This window comes from Carlito syrichta, unplaced genomic scaffold (assembly GCF_000164805.1).
Source record: "Carlito syrichta isolate Samal-C Ts95f unplaced genomic scaffold, Tarsius_syrichta-2.0.1 Scaffold287887, whole genome shotgun sequence".
NCBI lineage: Eukaryota > Metazoa > Chordata > Mammalia > Primates > Tarsiidae > Carlito > Carlito syrichta.
In genome coordinates, this window is record NW_007231983.1 from 376,052 (window position 1) to 397,331 (window position 21,280).

General features: G+C 35.1%; 1 protein-coding gene across 3 annotated transcripts in view; it reads right to left on the reverse strand.

The window, feature by feature from the left end:
- MBNL1 (muscleblind like splicing regulator 1) overlaps positions 1–21,280 on the reverse strand; it is a 40,897-nt gene that overhangs the window by 9,796 nt on the left and 9,821 nt on the right. The window contains exons 2-6 of one of the 3 annotated variants that reach the window (XM_008053117.1): positions 19,482–19,682; positions 8,013–8,270; positions 6,776–6,829; positions 5,766–5,919; positions 2–37 (exon numbers count right to left, since the gene is read on the reverse strand). In XM_008053117.1, the coding sequence (XP_008051308.1) occupies positions 2–37; positions 5,766–5,919; positions 6,776–6,829; positions 8,013–8,270; positions 19,482–19,682 (703 nt within the window). The remainder of the gene's footprint in view (position 1; positions 38–5,765; positions 5,920–6,775; positions 6,830–8,012; positions 8,271–19,481; positions 19,683–21,280) is intronic. The other 2 variants (XM_021709999.1, XM_021710000.1) reach the window with 2 other exon arrangements.

Here is a 21,280-nt window from a genome sequence, read left to right on the forward strand (position 1 = left end):
CCAACACTTGTAGCGGGTGTCATGCACAATATTGAGCCTGCCCATCATGCATTGCAACAGGAAGGTGGATTTGAAAAGGGAAAAGAATTAAAACATCCCATCACACGTGTAATTAGGAAATTCATTTGAACAAAGGAGAAAAATTGTTATTATGGGAACAGTGGCATGTAACTGTCAGCACAATCAAATCATACAATAGCACAGTGATCAATTAGAACTAGTCTCAAGTGAAGAATAAAAGCCAGTTGAACTGTGTGCTGGTACACTTTGTTTCTCTTAATTGCTGCCTATAAATAAAAGTATTTTGAAAATAATTTAAACCCACTTAATTCTTTCTAAAATAATATTGTAATTTGTTTTGTTTTAATCTGGTTACTAACCATCTGGCTACTTTGCTATTCCTGACTTTAACTTACAAAAGTATTTGTGTTTTCTTTGTAGCTTGAGCACATGTAAAATAGAGTTATTATTTATTATTAAAATGCTAAATAATTCAATGCACAAAACTGACTCAACAATATAATAAAACCCAAACATTCGTTTTCACTCCTTTGGTTTGATTTTGCTGTTCATTGTAGCAGCAACCACACAGACATGGAAGGGGTTGTGATCATTCACACAGGATTTTTATTTGGAGAGATATGAAACAATAAATTATGCATTAAAAAGTGAAATTTCTGCATTTCCTTAGTTTGAAACTAAAATGTAGGAAAGCATTAAGAAGGAATACAATTTCTTATGAGTTTCTAATTGTTTACTGGTGGGTATCAAAACCTGTTTTCATTGCTAGTTTAGACCCTCAAGACTTCATGGAGTAGCAAATGTTCTACAAAACTTCACATACAAGAAATTGCTAATTAGAGTTCAATAAAAAACCTTGAGTGGGAGATAATGAAGATACATACATCATATATGGAGTGTTAGCACTAATGTTCACAATTGTTCCACCATGATGAGTAAAAAAAAAAATGTTACATATATAGTCCTTGTTCTCTTTGACATGTAAATATTGTGAATTTAACTTATTTTATTGAGTTCAGGGCTTGTTCCCGTATGAGAACTACTGTTCTTTCTACAGGATTATTTTAGAATTCGAGGTTTTAAAATATCAAATGATTTTATATTTCTATCTACATGGCATATCCTGTTTAAATACTAGCAACATCTGGGATGAACATTTGTTAGAAAAATATCTGCCAAGTGAGTTGTGTCAGAGAGGGCCCTACAAAACAAAGCTGCCATTGAGAAACTTAACTGAAACATGGATTGCTTAACTGGTGTTCCAGTAACAGCTGCAATTAGTCTGTTATCACAATTAGACTGTGGGCACAATGATCAATGACTAAACCCGGTAAAGGAGCATCCTCTCAGGTGGAGAGACATTGACAAGCAATTGGACACTTGAAGATCCCTGTCATTTGCTACGACTACTGGGTCAAAGACTTGTGAAAAACAACAACAGAAACAAGCCAGTAATAACAAAGACGTTAATTTGAGACAGTAGGGCAAGCCAAATTTAATACTGGAGCTACATTTTGTGACACCGTTACCCTCTCAGTGGTAGGGTGAGAGGATTGGAAAAGAAGAGGTCAATGGGAAAGAATAATGTGATATTTAAGGAATATTAAAGACAGTTTATTGTACAGGTTATATGTTTTAAATGATTATTTATTATTATGCTGCAATTTGCCTACTATATTTCATCCCATGCATAATTAAGCCTGCACATGCTGAAAGTGAGTTAATTTTACATCATCTCTCTAAAACCCTAAAGCTTTTATGGTCTGAAATTTAGTTTGAGTTATCTTCCTCATTACCATTATAACCAATGCACACAGTTTTGAGAGGGATTTGCAGCAAATAAACATAAGGTAGCAATGAAAATACTAGCCAGGGTGCAATAACTCACAAATATGAAGACATAATGCTGTAGGACCCACTTACCAAAAGCAAAAAAAATCACTCTTGAAATGACCAGAATATCCAGCTTTACTTCAAATGGGAATTGACTAATAATAATGCACAGATAGCCAACTGAATTCTTTTCCTCAGTCTTTAGCACAAAGCAAAATTTAAATGATTGTATTTGTCAATTTCCAATTTCCCCTACAAAAATATTTGCAGAGCAGAATGCTGTGTTTCTAAGAAATGTGTTATTTTAATGACATGACTTTTAAAATTAAATGTTTAAATTGATATGTATGAAGATGCAGGAAAAACAACTAGGATGGTAATTTACAAACAAGATGTATGCATAGTTAAAATTACTTGAAGTGGAAGGAAAAGAATAGAACAGAAAAAGAATAATAATGGAGACTTGGTTGGTAGTTGGATTTTGATGTGATGATTTAATTCTTAAAAGTTAAAGTACAGGGTCACTTTTTAAATCTAGCTGATTGGCTTGTCACTGAATGCTGATTTTTACCAGCAATTATGTCCATATATATAGTCACCTGCTCTTAGAATTTAGTCAACCATGCTTCACTGTAACTTGACTAAAACATATCTACATATCTGCAGTTATGATTGAAGCAACAGATGACAAAACTCTAAAGCTCTGAACTGCAAAATATAAAAGAATTCCATTTTCCTTCTAGTCCCAAAAAAAGTCTTCAGAGTATACCTTTCAAACTATCATACTATGGACAGAGAGGATACTTTGATCACAGAACTATTCTGTACTACATGTCTGCAGAATAACCTAAACTTTGGAAATGAACTTCCTTTTCTCCCAGGTGTTATACATAAGATTACATATGGATTTGTGGTAGGAAGGATTTCCTTTAGTTCTCAAAGGGTGTTTTGTAAAAATTGAATTAATTGCTGAAATTTAAAAATAGAGAAATTTCACATATAAACATACAAATATCCAGAATATCTGGGGAGGGAGGTGGATTATAGGACCTAGTGACACTGTACATCAGTGTTAGGTTGTGCACATTTGTAAATGACCCCTGGGAAGCACAGACATGACCAACCCTCATTTAAACAGACTATGATGTAAATGGAGACACAAAAGTTCTCGTAGGGTGCAGCAGGAACAACCTGCCAGGCAGATATTCCTCTGGCAAAAAAAGGCTATGTCTGATACACTGACTATCCCCTTCAGACTGGGTCAGTGTTCCCCAGTGCCTCCCAGATCCCACAGCTCCCAATTTATTTCTTGTTTCACTTGTGTTTCCTACCTGGCCTCCAAGGTGTTTGAGTTTACATTCTCTGCATTAGACTTCTTTCCTTTCTGACTGTCTGAAAAAGTTATCTGGCAGAACTAAAGATAAGCTATTCATTTTCCTGTCATAGGGTACATTTTTGTGCACACAGGCACATATACAATAATGAAAATATTCTTAAAGAATCATGGAGGCAGTACCTACTTCTGCTTATGTGATTAATACAGGACAACCTGCAGCTTCAGCCCCTTAAACCTGGTTTGCAAATAAATGTTATTTTATATTACTACTGCAACAGTTTCATATGATATTAATTATGTGTGAGAGATACTGATCAAGAACAGAATATCTCTGATGCAAAATGCATTGTAAAAAATGCAAATGTCTTAAATTTTCAGCATATTTCAATATAGTAATGCAGATTGTATTTAAATTAGTAATGCTTAACTTTCTAAAACAGAGGGACAAGTGTAATTTTGATTTATGAATGCATTTACGGTTTTCCCCAAATTGACCCTTACCTAGCATGTTTCACTCTGTCCACAGACTAAAAGCTATTCTAGTGAGAGGGTAGAGTCACAAATAATGGTCAGATCTACCCTGCAACTAACTGATTTAGAAAAAACTATAGTCATTTGAATGCTGTTGAAGAAAGAAATACAAAGATTGATAAGATACGTTATTTTGGGTTTCTTGAAATAATATACAAAAGATAGATTTGTTTTAATTTTAGATTTTAAGTAGGGGAACTTGTCTTTTCTTTTTTTTTTTGATTTGGAGTCTCACTCTGTCGCCCAGGCTGGAGTACACTGACACACTCACAGCCATTGCAGCCTCAACCTTCTGGGGCTCAGGTGATCCTTCTACCTCAGCCTTTTAAGTAGCTGGAACTGCAGGCACATGCCACCATGTCCAGCTAATTTTATTTTTTTTTAATTGTAGAGAGGCGGGCTCGCCAAATTGCTCAGGCTGGTCTCAAACCGTGGGCTTAGGCAATCCTCTCACCTCAGCCTCCCAAAGTGCTGAGATTATAGGCATGAGCCACCAAGCCCAGCCCAAACTGTCATTTCTAATGGTAATGTTTTATCCAATGAAATGAATCGACACAAATAATTCTTAATTTCTTCAGTGAGATTATAGTTACCTGTAATCTCTTGAAACTGACTCATAATCTGACTATAGAAAAACTGTTGGATTGTTTGTTGGAGACACAAAAATCTAGGGACATGGTGACTTACACAAAAGCAAAATGATTAATTTCTGAAAGTTTCTGAAAAACTATATATGTTGAAAAGAAACTTACAATAACCTAAAACATAAGAGAAATGTAAATTTTCTTTCTGAATGCAATGAATACATTATGGATCAAAATGATTTAATTTTTATTCTAATATGGACAAACAGCAATTTGATAGATACTATATCTTGAGTACAAATATTTCATCATGGTGCCTGGGACATAGGCTATTTCAACTAGTGGACTATTCTAGTTAATTAAATGCTATCTCATATTTATTCTACATATAGATGACTGGTTTTCAAACATGCACTATATAAAAAGTTGTGTTTAGCAATAAAAACTAATGTATATATAATTTATTCTTTTGTTCATGAATCAAAAATAAATCATCACATTCTCTCATAGCATTATGAATTTAAAGCACTGTAAGTACTGACAATATAGTATTAGGGGCTAACTTTTTGGCACATATATCTACTCATTAATTTAATTAGTAAAATAAAATAAAATTTTTTATTACATATATATCTGAAATCATGGTATTTTTTAAAGTAAAGGCTAAGTGGTAAAGAGGAAAGTGAGATTAGAGTGCCAGGATAGTTAACTTCTAGATTATGAGTAGTTTATATGTATTTTCTGAAATAAATTCAGAGTTAGTAAAAATAGTTAATTTCTAAGCAGTTTTAAATGAGTGGTCTGTGTTTTAAACTCTTTTAAATCCATGTGAATAATTCTAGGTTGTGTACATGTGACCAGGTTGAAAATAAACTGAACCCACAAACGTATAACTCAAGAATAAATGTAAACACTACTTAGGGTTATTTCAATATTAGCTTAGGAATGTCATAATTTTAGGCAATGTACTGACTGGTACAAATGAGAGCACTTTTTAAGAGCTCTAGAACACATAGTCAATTTTTCATTCCTGATTTTGAAAACAAAAAAGCTGAAAAATAAAAATCAAAATGGAAGGTGTCATTTCATATAATTTAAATTAATTTTACAGAATCAAGAAGGCAAAGGGGTCTTACAGCAGGAAATATCATAAAATAGCTTGACATATAACAGTGTTGAGGAAAGAGAAAAAAAAGAGAACTATATTTCAATTCCAAATTACACAAACACAAATAAATATATAAATCACCACTCATCTTTAATCTGTATTTCATTAAGCTAAAATTCTTAGTTTTTAAGGCAAACCACACGGATACCTCAAATAAGTTTCCACTACTGACCACCTTACCTTACTCCTTATCTGTGACTACAAACAAACTTGGGATGTGCTTTATCTGCTCTAACAGTAGGTCTCTAAGTGGATCATCTGATTCATGGATGAACCAACCCCACTCTCTTACCTGGTGGGAGAAATGCTGTATGCTGTTGTAACTGCATGTTGGCTAGAGCCTGTTGGTATTGGAAAATACCAGTGTTAAAGACTGCGGTGGCACCGTTGGTTTTTTCAAGAGCAGGCCTCTTTGGTAATGGGGGAAGTACAGCTTGAGGAATTCCCTGTTTAGTGAATGAGTATAAAAAACAAATACCAGTAAAAAGAGAAAAAGAAAAAAAGAAAAATCAGTTGAAGGCTAAAATTGTTAGGAAGCATGAGCAAGCAAGCTGCAGAGCACTTAACTACCCAAGGGGGAAAAAAATCCAATGAACAAAAAAATTAAGGAAAAAAAAAGCAAGATAAAAGCTTTAAGGGAAGCATTATTTTTGTTCAAAACAAAACCCCACTAGTATGAGAGCACATGTTATAATGTGTTAAAGTGTTTTATGTCCCATAATGCTTCAGGCTTTCTGTGAGAAGCCATTGATTTGGGAAAAGAAGAAAAGCCTCGCACTGCGCGCTCCATGAGGATTGACAAGTATAAGCAATGTTAATAGTTAATTGTACAGAGTGACCAAAACAGGTAAAATAAAAACTAACCCCACTCTGCTCCCCACCCATCTACCTAGACATGCAAATGTCCCAGAGCATGCAAGTTTTTTTTCTTAAATACTGAGCTATAAATATTAAAAAGTAAATAATTCTAACACTAAAGCCATGCTAACCAAACAGGTACATAAATATACAGTCAAAAATACATTTTCAACGTCCTCCAAGTATTTCTTTAGAACATTCTACAATGTAGTTAAACTGAATGTGGGCTGCTGGGCTTTCAGAATCTTTCACTGTATGATATCCGTCTGTGTAGTTATATTATAGTCTTTCCACTAATTTTGTCAGGAAACCACACTCAGTTTTTCATTGTATTTTACAACTTTAAAAAACAGAAAAAGGAATATATATTTTAAAATTGATTAAAAAAAACTTGTATCTACAATAAAGCTACATGCCAAGCTAAAAGGTGAAAGGTCATAGTACCAGGTCAAAGGTTGCCTCGAGGGGTCGCTTCAGTGATTTGACAGCCGACTGAGTCTTAATTAGCAGGCAGCGAGCACATGATGGCAATGGGCCAGTGGGGTTCAAGCGCATTAACATAAACAGCAAGCAGAGGTGCATCATGGGGGCAGCAGTGCATTTTTGGGTAGGTGAGAAAAAACAAATAAAAAAACAAATCATCGGAATGCCATATACAACGAATAACAAGACTAAGCATGCACAATAAAGGCACTACTGAGTTGTTATTGGGAGGATAACTCCTCTTTGTAGTTAATTACAAACAAGATACTCTAACAGAAAAAAAAAAGAGTGAAAGGAAGAGAGGAGGAGAGAGTCTGCCTTCTGTATTTTTGCTCAAGTATCCATAACAAACACAGAAAAGATCTCTCTCGTGATCATCTCACTGTGCTATGAAATACGACACAGTGGCTTTTCATGAATATTTTAATGCTTAAGTCATATACTCATGTAAAAAGAGGACAACATTAAACAGCTAAGCAAAGAACAGAGAATGGACTCATTAAAATCAGCTATTAGATCACATTAAAGTTTACCTTGAGAATATAGTTTAGAATCTATTCTAACTTCTATTCTAACTCTATCCAATTTCTAACTCCTCAATTACTTCTGTCTTTTTCCTTTCTATATAATGGCATAGTCAAGCTTCTCTGATTTTACTATTATGTTTATGCCACAATATTATTTCAGACAATCTAGATAGCATGCTAGCCAAAATCTTGTAGCTAATTCTAAAAACAATTTTGTTGAAGCAACTCTCCTAAATAGTTCCAGATTATGCTACTGTTAAAAGCAAGATATACATAAAGAAGAGCCTTGATGTGCAAAAGAACACACCAAAGGAAAACAATGGCTGATTAGATGGCACACAGAAATAAGAAGACCGAAAATGGCAATATCGTTAAATTGAAAAGGAGACAGGTGGTTCTTTACGAAGCAGAGATTTGAGAAACCCTACATCCAGAATAAGACAGATTATTGAGTTAGGCCAAGAGTAGAAGCAATCTGAGCCATTTGAGGAGTTACCCTCACTTCTGTGAATGGTAACTTCTTTATGTATTGTCTGGGATACCTGAACAAACATATCTTCAGCAAAAATTTTTTTAAAAAAGGTTAATAAATGAATAGCTTGTAGTCAGATATAGTTGCTCACTTGGCTTCTCTGACTGCTAACAAGGAGAGGGCGGATGTCTCTACTTACCATGGCAGCTGCAGTGGCTGCAGCCTGTGCTGCTGCAGCCTGGTTGACCTGGTATTGGGCAGCCTTGATCTTGGCTTGCAAATGTGCAGGGGGATGGAAGTATTTGCACTTTTCCCGAGAGCATCTCCCTTTGATGTAATCCATACACACAGTGACTGTGTTGTCATTGGTGTCAATCATTGTGCTGTCAGCAGGATGAGCAAACCGACAATCGTTTTCTCCTCTGTTGCAATTGCCACGCTGGTACTCTCGACATACCTATGAGGTCATTAAGTGCATGGGGTTTAGTCAACATGAACAAGTAGAATCTTTCTAAAGATTTTCACTAGAGGTAGAGGTTCCAAACTGGTGTTATAAGTCTACAGATGAAAGGGGAAAATATAATTTGTAAACAATGCAAGAAAATAACTCCAGCAACACCTAGTTCAATATACAAATTATAGCCTCGTTTCACTAAGATGCCCATGAGAAAGAAAATGCATTTATGATATTAATGATAGTAAAACATCCAATCTAAAATTATATTGATATACTTATCAATTACTAAGGGGAAAATAGTAACTTTACAGTGAAGAAACCTGGCAGACACTACTTTAGCCAAGTGATCAAAATTAACCTTGCCAGTGATGAGACAATGACATCATGTACCTATTGATATGACTCAGTGAGAAGGGCACAAAAACACTGTAGTTGTATTACGGCCTGAATTTAATCATGAGGAAACAGTAGACAAACTGAATGGAAGGATGTTTATAAAATAACTGACCAGCACTCTTCCAAAGTGTCAAGGCCATGAAAGACAAAGCTGAAACACTGTCATAGACTAGACAGTCCTAGAGTCAGAGAAAGGATATTGGTAGGACAACTGGCAAAATTTGATTAAGGTCTGTAGATTGGCTAATAGCAGCATGTCAATGCTAATTTCCTGGCTTTGTAAGAGATACTATGGTTATAAAAGATGTGAATATTTAGCTCAGCAAAGGGTAGACAGAAACTCTCGTTTCTATTTTGGCAACTTTTGTGTAAATCTGAAATTATTTCCAAGTGAAAAGTAGAAAAAAAATCAAATTTGATAGCTTTATACTAAAATGTTTCCAAGAGTTCTTTTTTGATCATTAGAAATTCATTTGGTAGCTTCATAAAGCAGGAAAAAAATTAATTTTTATTATTGTCTGTTTGCTTCATATCTGCTAGTTTTGCCATGGGGATCCTAGGGAAAAGGTGAAAATGAATTATTTCTCATTTGATTGTTCAATTTTGACTTTTAGTAATACATTTTCTTCATTTGGAATAGTTTGACCTTTTTACCACAAGAGGGCCATCTAAAACACAGAATGCCCTTTTCATATTTCTGTGCTCCTACTTCAAGCTTCAAGGAAATAGTTTTTAGTTTTCAAGTATCTTTTCACAACCTGACCAACTGCAGACACTGAGCACTGTATTTTGGAGTTAAGCAAGAAAGAGAAACAGTTACCTCGCTATAGCTTTAAAAGCAAAGGTTTTCTTGGATTTATATAAATAAAATGATTGTATTTAACTTTAAGTGTTTTCCCCCTATTACATTCATATCCTATTATTGAGGAAAGTGCTTCTTAAAAGAAGGACTCTATAATGTGTACCATGCTACATCTTAAAAAGAATGTTATAAATGACATCTTGCAGTATTTGGAAGCCTCCAGCTAGCCAAAGTTTTGTATTCCAAATACACACAATGAGTCAACACCATTCATTACCTTATTCAATTTATCTAATTTAAAACATTTATTGAGATGTACCAGACACTTCGAGAGATACTAAGAATACAAAGATGATGCTATTTAATATTCTGTTTTTTATTATTGTATTCACTACATTGACCAGAAGCAAAAAAAGTATAACCCAGAGATTATAGTATAAAAAGCAAAAATGATCAAGCTGTTATCCAGATAATTATTCTTCTTTCTGGTGGAATCAGTTGTGGAGCTTTCTAGAACACAGATTCCCAGTATCTAACCAAAATTACCCTGAGGTTCATCACCATAGCTAGGAAGAGAGACACATCTACATTAAATGAGAATAAGATGCTTTACATACATATGTAAAATTTATGCTAAATATACACTACAGCATAAACTACAAGGTTATTTTTCTGCTTCAGCAAATCTATGCCAATGTAGTCTCATCCAATAGGAAAACTGCAGAAGGTCCATATGATATCTCTCATGACTGTTTTTTAGCTTTTCAGTAATTCCTGCTTTCTTAAATTTGATCAAAAGGAATTGGCAGTAGGAGAACTAATACTTTTTCAGTTTAACTTAATCTTTATTTTCTTGTGGAATAGAATTAGGAAGAATTTTAAAAATATTTAAGCAGAATTGACAACTAAGAACTAGCTTAGAATGTATTCTAAAACCAACCTTTTGTGAGGTTACAAAGAATTAGTCAACTGCTTTTGCATGATAGCATTTTTGATTGTTTCATATTTTTATTTTTTTCCAGTTTGAGGTTTCTTCTGACTTAAGGAATAGGACAAAAAGAATATACTGAAATAGTACTCTCATATTATTCTTGCTCTTTGGTCTGGTAAGAGTTATTAGGCCAGAAGGGATGGAAAAGTGTTAGATGTGCTGCTGAATTTTGGGGTTTCCATCTGAACAGAACAAATTTCCCAAAGCTTCTAAAACACATTTTTCTCTAATAGTCACCATCAATAAAATGGGATCTCTCTCTTCAATGCGGAATATGGGTTTGGCTTGTTTTCTCTGATAAACTCAGGAAATCTTTTTTACCTTAGCAAATTATAATCGACAAACAAAATCTCAACACATTTAATCTCATAATTCAATCAGGATAAGAAATGATAAAATTTATCAAACAGAGAATTTGGAACACTGAGGCAAAATTAAGTCTGAAAATCCTAGCAACAATACGGTTCATTTTCCCCTTCTCATCCAGTCTTTGGTATGCATACATTTTAAAAATAGTTGTAATTATAGTACAGCTACTATTTGGTGACTTTTTTGCTCAACAATACAGCATAAGTTTTTTCTCACATTGCTAAATGGTGTTCCAGAGTGATCACTTTTGATAGCTGTATCACATTTCATCAAATAGTGTACATAACACAGATGAACTCTTTTAGAGGACAGTTAATTTCTAACATTCTCATATTACAAATAATATTGCAAATGATATATTCACGACAACTGGCATTTTTATCATTGTTAAAGGATAGATGTGCAGAAAAGAGCATTTCTGGGTCAACAGATAAAAACATTTTCTTATAGTTTGGTAAATGGTTTCCAAATCTAAATTAAAATATCAGATCTATTGAGCTATTCAAGAAGAATATTCAGTCTTTTACTCTACAAATAATAAAGCAAGATTTTGTAAATCAGACAAGTTTTATAAACCTGCATACAAAGTGGTTAAGAAATTGCTTTTATAATAAAAAGGAGCATTTCAATGAAGATATTCACTGAAAACATGTAAGTTCCAAATTCAATTTCCAGAAAAACATCTAGGGAATAATTATATATTTTAAATAATCCAAAGAAAACATAATCATAAAAACTTCCCAAAGAAATGTGAATTAATTCTAACTAACCCTTCTTTTGTTAACTAAGTAGCAGTGATTCAGTGGAAGAAGGATACAGTCTTAAGTCAGAAATTGGTCCTACCACTTTATTTGCTATGGAATCTTCATAATAAAAACACTGTTAACACCAATTTTAAAAGGTCATAAACACTGAATAAAACAATGCATGGCTTATAACACATGTACAGATTTGGTTAAAATAAACACTTCGGCTATTTGATCTCTTTTTTTTTTAGAAAGCAGAATTTACTGAGAGGACAGAAAAGTTCCCACAGTGGGAGGAGACCTGAAAAGGTTGCCCTGATCTCTAATTTTTTAAAACATGACAAATATATTTCAAAATGATCCAAATAACACAATAGAATTTGTAAGTAGTATTAAATTCAGCAACACTCTGCAAGTTAAATCATTGGGATTCTAAGGGCGTTAATGTTAATGTTTGAATTTACTCACAACTAGAGAGTCATTTTCGTGTTCTTTAGTGAAATATACCTTTGAAGTAATATGTTTTGTGTTCACCATATTTGTACAAATAACTCAGACATCTTTGTAGAAGAACATCCAAAAGCAGGAATAGAGCGCTAATTATAACAAGGAACAAGGACTCTGTCCATTTAAATATTTTTAGAAGTCAATTTAATAGTTAATGACCAATATTAAGAAACTTATCTAAAGATATACGTGTACATTGTTCAACAATAAGCACCATGGACTTCACTTTCTATTACGTTTGACTTAGCAAACTTAATTTTTTTTTTTTTTTTTTTTGAGTTGGAGTCTCACTCTGTCACCCAGACTGGAGTGCAGTGGCCGCTCCAGGCCACTGCAGCCTCGACCTGCTGGGCTCCGGCAATCCTTCCGCCTCAGTCTTCCAAGTAGCCGGAATTACAGGCATGTGCTACCACGCCCGGCTGATTTTTTAATTTTATTGTAGAGATGAGATCTCGCTGCCCAGGCGGGTCTCAAACCGGCGGGCTCACTCACCTCAGCCTCCCAAAGGTGCGGGATTACAGGCTGAGCCACCGAGCCCAGCCAAACTTAATATTTTTAAAGTATTACTTAAAAATGTAATCCAGGATACTCAATGATTTTATCAAAGTATTGTCATGAGTTTATAACGCAAAAAACATGATCTGTATTTTCAATTTTAAAAAGGTTAAAATCTCCAGATTTAAAAATTCTGGTGATTAGGGAAAATGATCATAGTCAATTTATTATACAATTAAAACTTCCCTAGATAAATACCAGATGATGTGATTTACAGTTTCAGTTGGCTATTCAATAATTGTACAAATCTGATCCACTTTTCTCCTTCTAAAAAAGTGAACGAAAAAAATACCCTCATAGAATTTCTGTTAAGATCAAATGGGAATTTCCTTTGAAACCCAAAAGGTAGACCCCATCATTACCATTTAGGCAAGAGAACACAGCATACTTCTATAGGCAACATAAGGAAAAATTAGTCACTTGACCTCATGTAAAAAATAAAATAAAATATGAATAAATAGGAATGACCAACAAAATAATCATTAAATTTGCTTCCAGGCTGCCATTTGTCTATGACTGTAAACAAGTGTGCAAACCCAACAGGACAGGAAAGTAGATACAACTTTGAAACAAGCTCATCAATATGCCAACAAGCTCAGTTCTACTTTCTTATCTTTTCTAAATACCTTTCTAAAAAGGGAAACTTTAACTTTAATTTAGAAGGAGAAATGTGTGAAAGAACTGCAGAAAAAACAGTGGCTAAACCAAGATTAGCAATTATCTTAAGCAACTTACAACTCTATAATCTCCACAACAAAATTCAAACTAACCACGGAGATCAGTAACTGACAGAGACATTAGGTTGTTTAAATGAGAATGTGACTACATTTTTAAGAGCCAGTCTAAAGCTTATTACAGATTTTTTTAAAAAATTACATAAAACTCTATGCACAAAGCTCTTAAAGTTTATTGATAACTTCCTAGGGATATTTAAAAAGCCACAGAAGCAGTAGTCTAACATCTTCCACAAAAATACAAAATTAAAATAATCCTACCAATAAGTCCTTCCCACATTATTAAAAGCATCTTCTTTTCTAATCTTTTCTGAATAGAAAGTCTTTTATACACCATCATGTTAAATCCATTAAAAGCTTATAAAAATCCCAGTCTCGGCAAGACTTTCACTAATCCTCATTTAGCTTTAAATGCTCTTTTTTGTGCAGTCAATAGGTATCATATTTTTTTCTGCCTGTATGAGTTACCAGAACTTTCTGTGTCTGTAAGTAATTAAAATGTATTAATAGCCTAAACTAGAAATTTGTGTCATGATTACCTCAGTAGAGTACAACATTCAGCACAAGAATAATTTATTTTAAAACAAGCAAACTCCAGCTGAAAATATCAGAAGTCAAGTGGTTTGGCCACCTTTTTTGGAGTACTTCATGCTTTTCTCATATAGATTCTTGATATAAAAATGATGCAGGTAGTCGGGCTCGGTGGCTCGGCCTATAACCCCGCGTTTTGGGAGTCTGAGGTAAGTAGATTGCCTGAGCCCACGGGTTCGAGACCCGCCTGGGCAACTTGGCGAGACCTCATCTCTACAATAAATCAAAAATTAGCCGGGTGTGTAGAGCACGCCTGTAGTTCCAGCTACTTGGAAGGCTAAGGCGGAAGGATCGCCGGAGCCCAGCAGGTCGAGGCTGTGGTGGCCAGGAGCGGCCACTGCACTCCAGTCTGGGTGGACAGAGTGAGACTCCAACTCAAAAAAAAAAAAAAAAAGATGCAGTTAACCAATGGGCAATCTAATGTCTTCAGTGATGTCTAAAATATGTGGCCTTCAGTATTGTTTGACTACTGCTATGAAATATAAATTGCCTCAGTAATCATCATTGCTTATCTGTAATATTTCATTTTGCTGGGCATTGTGTTCTCAGCAACTTAAAGCTATGCAGAATGTTAAGAGTATTGGAGAAGGCAGTTTTAATTAAGAGTCAAATGACTATTCATTGAGTAAATGGTGAAAATTTGAGGCTTAAATAACAGGTGTTGGCATCTTCTAAAGCAAGTGTTTTGTAGACTATTTGCATTTAGAATCACCTGGAAGATCTATCTGCATTTAGAATCACCTGGAAGGAAAAACTGCTGAGCCTCACTGCAGACCTACTGAATCAGTCTTTGGGGATGAGACCCTGTGTGTTTCACAATCACCTCCAAATGATTCTAATCTTATTAAAGCTTGAAAATCACAGCTCTAGGTCTAGTAGTATAATCAAGATGCCATATTTTGTTGTTGGAATGCTCAAAATATAAACATGTTCCTAAGAAGAATGTTAACAAACGTTAAATATTTTCCTCAAGTTAAAAATATTTCACATTTTATCATCTCTGTAAGATTAAGCTAAGCACTGAGTAAGGGCACATATCTTTGTGTGATTAACTGAGTAACTGGTTGATTGACTCATTTATTCATTCATTTAACAAATTATTGATCATCAATTATGAGATGGGCACTATTCTTATGTGGATCTTTTTTTGGTGTGATTGACAAAACAGAAATTGAAAGGTTTCAAAGACATTCCTTATGTCTTCTACTTGAAAGATGTTCAAAAATCATCCATTAAATATTACTGAGTAAATGCGAGAATGATTATCTTCCTGGATCCTTTTCGCACCATGAAAAATTACTGGGTGATTTGAAAATAAGTCATACAATGATATACCCTATTACTAGCTCTTTGTAGTAAAGCAGAGGTATGACTAAAAAACCCCATCTTTTCCAGTACCTACAGATTTTAATAATATCTTAAAATGATCATTGAAATAAAATTGACTGCTTGGAAATTATAGCAAGGCATCCCAAGGTCATAATATAGAATTTTAAAAGCCACACTTCAGTGAGTGATATTTAAGAGATTGCTTCTTTTTCAAGAAAATTCAGGAAGCCTGAATTTCAGGGTATAGGGTGTACTTGGCTACAAAGTCTTTTGAAAGATATACAGTAAAAACAGAATAATATGAATATTGCTGTAAATGTCATGTTGTATGTTGGTGTTATATACATGTATTATGTGTTATATGTATGCAATTTTCATAAGTGTTTCAAATAGTTTGTAGCTGGTGTTAAAAGCAAGAAAATAACCTAAATGTCCCTAGGATGTCTTAACTGGAGGTGACCTTAAAGATTATCTGGTATAATTCCTTCATTTAATTTAATTTTTTATTGTAAAAGTACTGATTTATTTATTTTTATTTTTTTGAGACCAGGATTTATTGAGAAGACAGAAAAGCTCCCACAGTGGGAGGGGACCTGAAGGGATTACCCCTAACTCCCTAATTTTATATGTGAGGAATATGAAGTCCAGAAGATATGAGAATCCTGACCCAAGCTTACTCACCTAACCAGCAACATCATGAGCACTAATTCTAGGATTCCTGTTTTCCAATTTAGCACCTTTTTGGTAGTATTACACTAAGTGCTGTAAATATGTCAGTTTTTGTAAGTATTTATGTAAGAAACAGAAGGCTGGCAATCTATAGTATTTTTAATTTCTTTATTGTTTAAATAAGTTGTAGCAAAAAGAGAAAAATAAGTGGCAAGAAGAACTGGCCAATAGTTTAATTGATTCAGAAAATATTCACCTTAAAAGAGATTCAAAATTCAGAAATTGTACTCAAAATTCCTATGAGGGAAAAATAAAGTATTAATTTAAACTCCAAATTAATAGAAAAAACATATAGCCCAATTGGCAAATTATCAGAGTCAAGTAAGTTTAAATAACAGCCTAATTCTGCCACTTTCTCAGTAACTAATACATGTAGAACTTCTCAGCATTGTATACATAAACGCATGTGTTTATCCCCATGCCTTTTAGACTTCAAAATGTGGTACAATTAGCATGTGAGGAAATAACCAGAAGATAGGATTGTCTGAAATCACAAGCACAGAGCAGAAAGATGTGCTTCTTTGCTGCATGCTGCAATACCCTAACAGGTTGTAATTGCGACACTGGATCAGATCCTGTTAACAAGAGTAAGAGAGGAAGCTGCTCTACCATCGAGCACTTAGAAAAGTGGAATTGAGGTAAAGTTCTGACTGTAGCAAAAAAAAATGGACAAAATACATGAGGCAGCGCCTCACAAAAAAGAGAAAACCAAGACAAAAGTCTTCATTTTGACAAAGCACTACACGATACAACCAACAACAGTCTACCTAGAATTGTGGAAGGATTAGTTTAGAAGAGCTCTGACCAGTTTTTTAAATATCACCTATTAATAATTAATTTGTTAAAGTTCACCTCAGACTGCCTATTCGGTTTCCATTAATCAATCCACAATTATGCATTAAGAACCCAGGCTGATTGCAGTGGCTCAAGCCTGTAATCCCAGCACTTTGAGAGGCTAGGGCAGGAGTGTTGCTTGAGTCCAGGGGTTCAAGACCAGCCTGAGCAACACAGCAAGAACTTGTCTCTACAAAAGTAATTTAAAAAATTGGCCAGATGTGGTGGTGTGCAACTGTGGCTCCAGTTCTTCTGGAGGCTGATGTAGAAGAATAGTCTGAGCCCAGGAAGTCAAGGCTATGTGAGCTGTGATCGTGTCACTGCACTACATCCTAGGCGACAGAGTGAGAGAGTGAGATCTTGACTCAAAGGAAAAAAAAAAAGAAGATCCCAGGGTTTGCTTCAGAAAAGTCAGGGGGAATAAAACTGTTGTACATGCTAAACATCCAATAATTGGAAAAAAAGTTTAAAATTTCTTAAATTTCCTCCTAATCTGCAAGCATCATTAGTTAATTAATGAGCAAGTATAAATATATAATGACAAATTACTTAAAAAAAAAAAAATCCAGGCATATCTCTAGCAAGAACAAGTTATTCACATCTCTCCATCGAAACTGATGTCTTTGTAATGGAGTTAATGATAGCATCTTTCTCGTAAGATTGTTTTGAGGATTAAACATGAGACACATGTATCTGCTAGAAGACTACATATGCTGAAATCTGAGACTGCTTGTAATTCATGCAATGAAAGTTATAAGTAAGAAATTGGTGCTTCACAACTAAATTCCTTCTAAACTGAAAAATTATTAGAGTCAATTATGTTTGCACAGAGTGGTCTTATTTTGTCACTTTCTGAGTAAGTAATACATGTAGAACTTCTCAGCAGTAAATATTGCCTCATCCTAACCAGGGAAAAGATGAAAAAATCATTTTGTCCTTTAGGGGGTTCAATGCCAGGTTTATACCTTCAATGTTCATTTAAAACTGCTATTTCCCCCTATATCTATAGTTTACCAAATTCATTAATTCACAGCCATGCTGAAATGTAAACAACCACTTCAAAATAAGATTTAGAACTTTAGTTTCTTTCTCATACAGTAACAGCAAAGCACATGTGCGTGATCATCCTTGATTCTATGACTTAAAGCATTAGGCAAATTCCTATTAGAAACTTTATAAGAACACACTTCACAAACAAGGCTGCCTTGCTATTTCAACCAAAATATTGTATAGCTTATGAGGAAACTTGCTATAATACATTACATTTTATTTACTTGTTTATTTGTCTTTTGAGTCAGGGTCTCAGTCTGTCTCCCAGGTTGGAGTGCAGTGATGTGATCATGGCTTACTGAAGCCTCAACCTCCTGGGCTCAGGGGATCCTCCTGCCTCAGCCTCCTGAGTAGCTGGGACTATAGGCATGCACCACCACATCAGCTAATTTCTTGTAGAAACAAGATCTTGCTGTTTTGCCCAGGTGGGCTTCAAACTCCTGGGCACAAGCAATCCTCCTACCTTACCCCCCCAAAGTGCTGTGATTACAGGCATGAGCCACTGTGCTCAGTCAAGCTGTGACCATTTAAAAATGTTTTATAGATAGTAGTAACATTTGTTACATCATTATGAGAAAATTGCTAGGAGTTTGACAGAATCTAATCGTCCTTTTTTTTGGAGTTGGAGTCTCACACTGTCACCAAGCTGGATTGCAGTGGTATGACACAGTCATGGCTCACCACAGCCTCGACTTCCTGGGTTTAGGATATCCTTTCCTCTCAGTCTCCTGAGCAGCTGGGACTACAGGTCCATGGTCACAATGCCCAACTAATCCTTTGATTTTTTTTTTTTTTTTGTAGACATGAAGTCTTACTATGTTGCTTAGGCTGTTCTCAAACTCCTTGAGCTCAAGCAATCCTTCCGCCTTGGCCTCCCAGAGTGCTGGGATTACAGGTGAGAGCCATCACACCTAGCCAGAATCTAGTATTCTTTTTCTTTTTTGAGTTGGAGTCTCACTCAGTCGCTCAGACTGGAGTGCAGTGGCCGCTCCCGGCCACCGCAGCCTCGACCTGCTGGGCTCCGGCAATCCTTCCGCCTCAGCCTTCCAGTAGCTGGAACTATAGGCGTGTGCTACCACACCCACGGGGTCAGGCAATCCACTCACCTCAGCCTCCCAAAGTGCTGGAATTACAGGCTGAGCCACCGAGCCCGGCTATCTAGTATTCTTGATTGCAGCAACAAAAACAAACATTTATGAAACACTTGCCATGTGCTAGATGTTCAACTAATTATTTGAGGTAAGTGCCATTATCATCTCCATTTTAAACATAAGAAAACAAAAGCACAGTGAAATAAAAAACAATCTAACCCCAAAGTCCAAGCTCTCATCCACTATTCTATACAAGGGTGCTGTGGCTTTTGTAAGCATTACATTCATCAAATGTGGCATAACTATATTCTAGTAGAAAGCTTCAATCTCTAAGCAAGAGTCTCTGCTTTGAATTTTTAAAAACTTTTTGGCCATGGAAACAACAACAAAACACACACACACACACACACACACACTCTCTCTCTCTCTCTCTCTCTCTCTCAGAATTAGAACGGAGTACATAAAGAAATCAACTAGTCATTCCTACCTCAAGTCTGTCTGTCCGCATTAATTTCTGTGCAGCAGCTGCGGCAGCCGCAGGTACAGGGACCCCAGGATTCCCTGTAACCAACATGGGTGCAGTCGGCAAGATCTCTGCTGGAACCAGGCTTGGAGAAACAGGTCCCAGATAGGGATTAAAGGCTGCTGATGCGTTGGTGGCTAAGCTTGGTGCAACTGAAAACATTGGCTGAAAAATAAAATAAAAAGCAAAATTTAATATGCAAGTCTCATTTCAATGTTGATATCCTATATTACATATGTGTCCTCCATCTGTCCATCCATCTATCCATCCATAGTACATTATTCCTTCCTTTTCTCTCTCCTTTTTATGCTGCATTTATTTACTCTCATTTAGAATAAGGATGTTTTATTTAAAAACATTCATCAAGTGAATGTTTTTTAAAAATACGACAGGTAAAAAATCCATTAAATCCTTTACTAGGATTTTAAAGCTTGGGGTCTATATCAGTTGTAATTTATTTTTGAATAATAGATAAACTTTTATGTAAAAACTTCTTGGGGTCACCTAATCTCCATCTTTGTCCTGATTTAATTCTAGAAACTTGTCTAAGAAACATGTTTCATAATTGCTATGTCAGATGTACTTGAAAGATAGGTTTACAACTGTTAATAGGTTGCAAGTGTCCTATTATCTGGAATACATAAGGCAGAACTCCCAGGGGATAACAGAAGTTTCACAGTCAGTGTAAACTGTAAATAAATCTCTCGGGGTGTGTGAAAGGTGATGATGACACCATGCCTCTTGAGCACATAAGATAAAGTTTTGGCATATTGACTTGATGCAGGTTTGTCTGGGAAAATTATAAATGTTCTACCAGCCTATTATATGCTTCTGAGCTATTCCACAACAAATTCACCTAGCTACTAGTAAGAAACAAGTCTGAGATATGAAGTTTGAAACAGAACACAACTAAGAAATGCTACATGAATGTTCAAGGAATTACAGATGGCAGTACTGAATAAACAGCTATAAGATAGACTTTCTGCCAGAAATGCCTTAATGAATGTATAAAAGTGTTTCTATTTGTTGACATGCAAATTTGCATATCATGAAATATATTTGTCCTTAGATAGAATAAAGATATTTACTTGAAATATACTTTAACAATTTGCTTTTCCAGTTTTTAAAATACAACAAAACACAATTTCCCACCTTATCGACTGTACATTTTCAACTTCCCAATTCAAAAGACTTTCAATTCTTGAAGTTAAATGCTTTGTGTAGTAATATCTGTCTCTGAAACAAAGCAGCTTGTGGACAAAATAGATGCTGTTCTTTAAGGTAATTTTTAACAATTTATTTTCCTTACCCAGCCGTAAGGAACAGACTCATAGAACATATTTTAGAATGAAAGACATCACAACGTACCTAATTCTTCCCTCTGAAGGAATAAGAACTGAGATGATCCCAGCGTGTATGTAATATTCAAGAGAGCTTTGGAGTAAAGCTTTATGCAATATAGGGTATATATTGCAAAAGCAATTCTTATAGCACAAAAGAAATATGTCAAAAAATAAAATACATTTTTTATCTACTCTGACCCTGACTCATTCTGTGTTTAGAAGGATAAAATGGATTTTCAAGTATTCACTTTTTCTTAGGACAGTTATTTCCAACTATGGGTGATTTTGCCTCTGGGGGCCATGTGGTGATGGCTGGAGAGATTTCTGGTTGTGATAGGTGGGGGATGCCATGGTATCTAATGGATAGAGGCATGGGATGCCGCTACGTGTCCTACAGCATACAAGACATCTAGCCCCCAA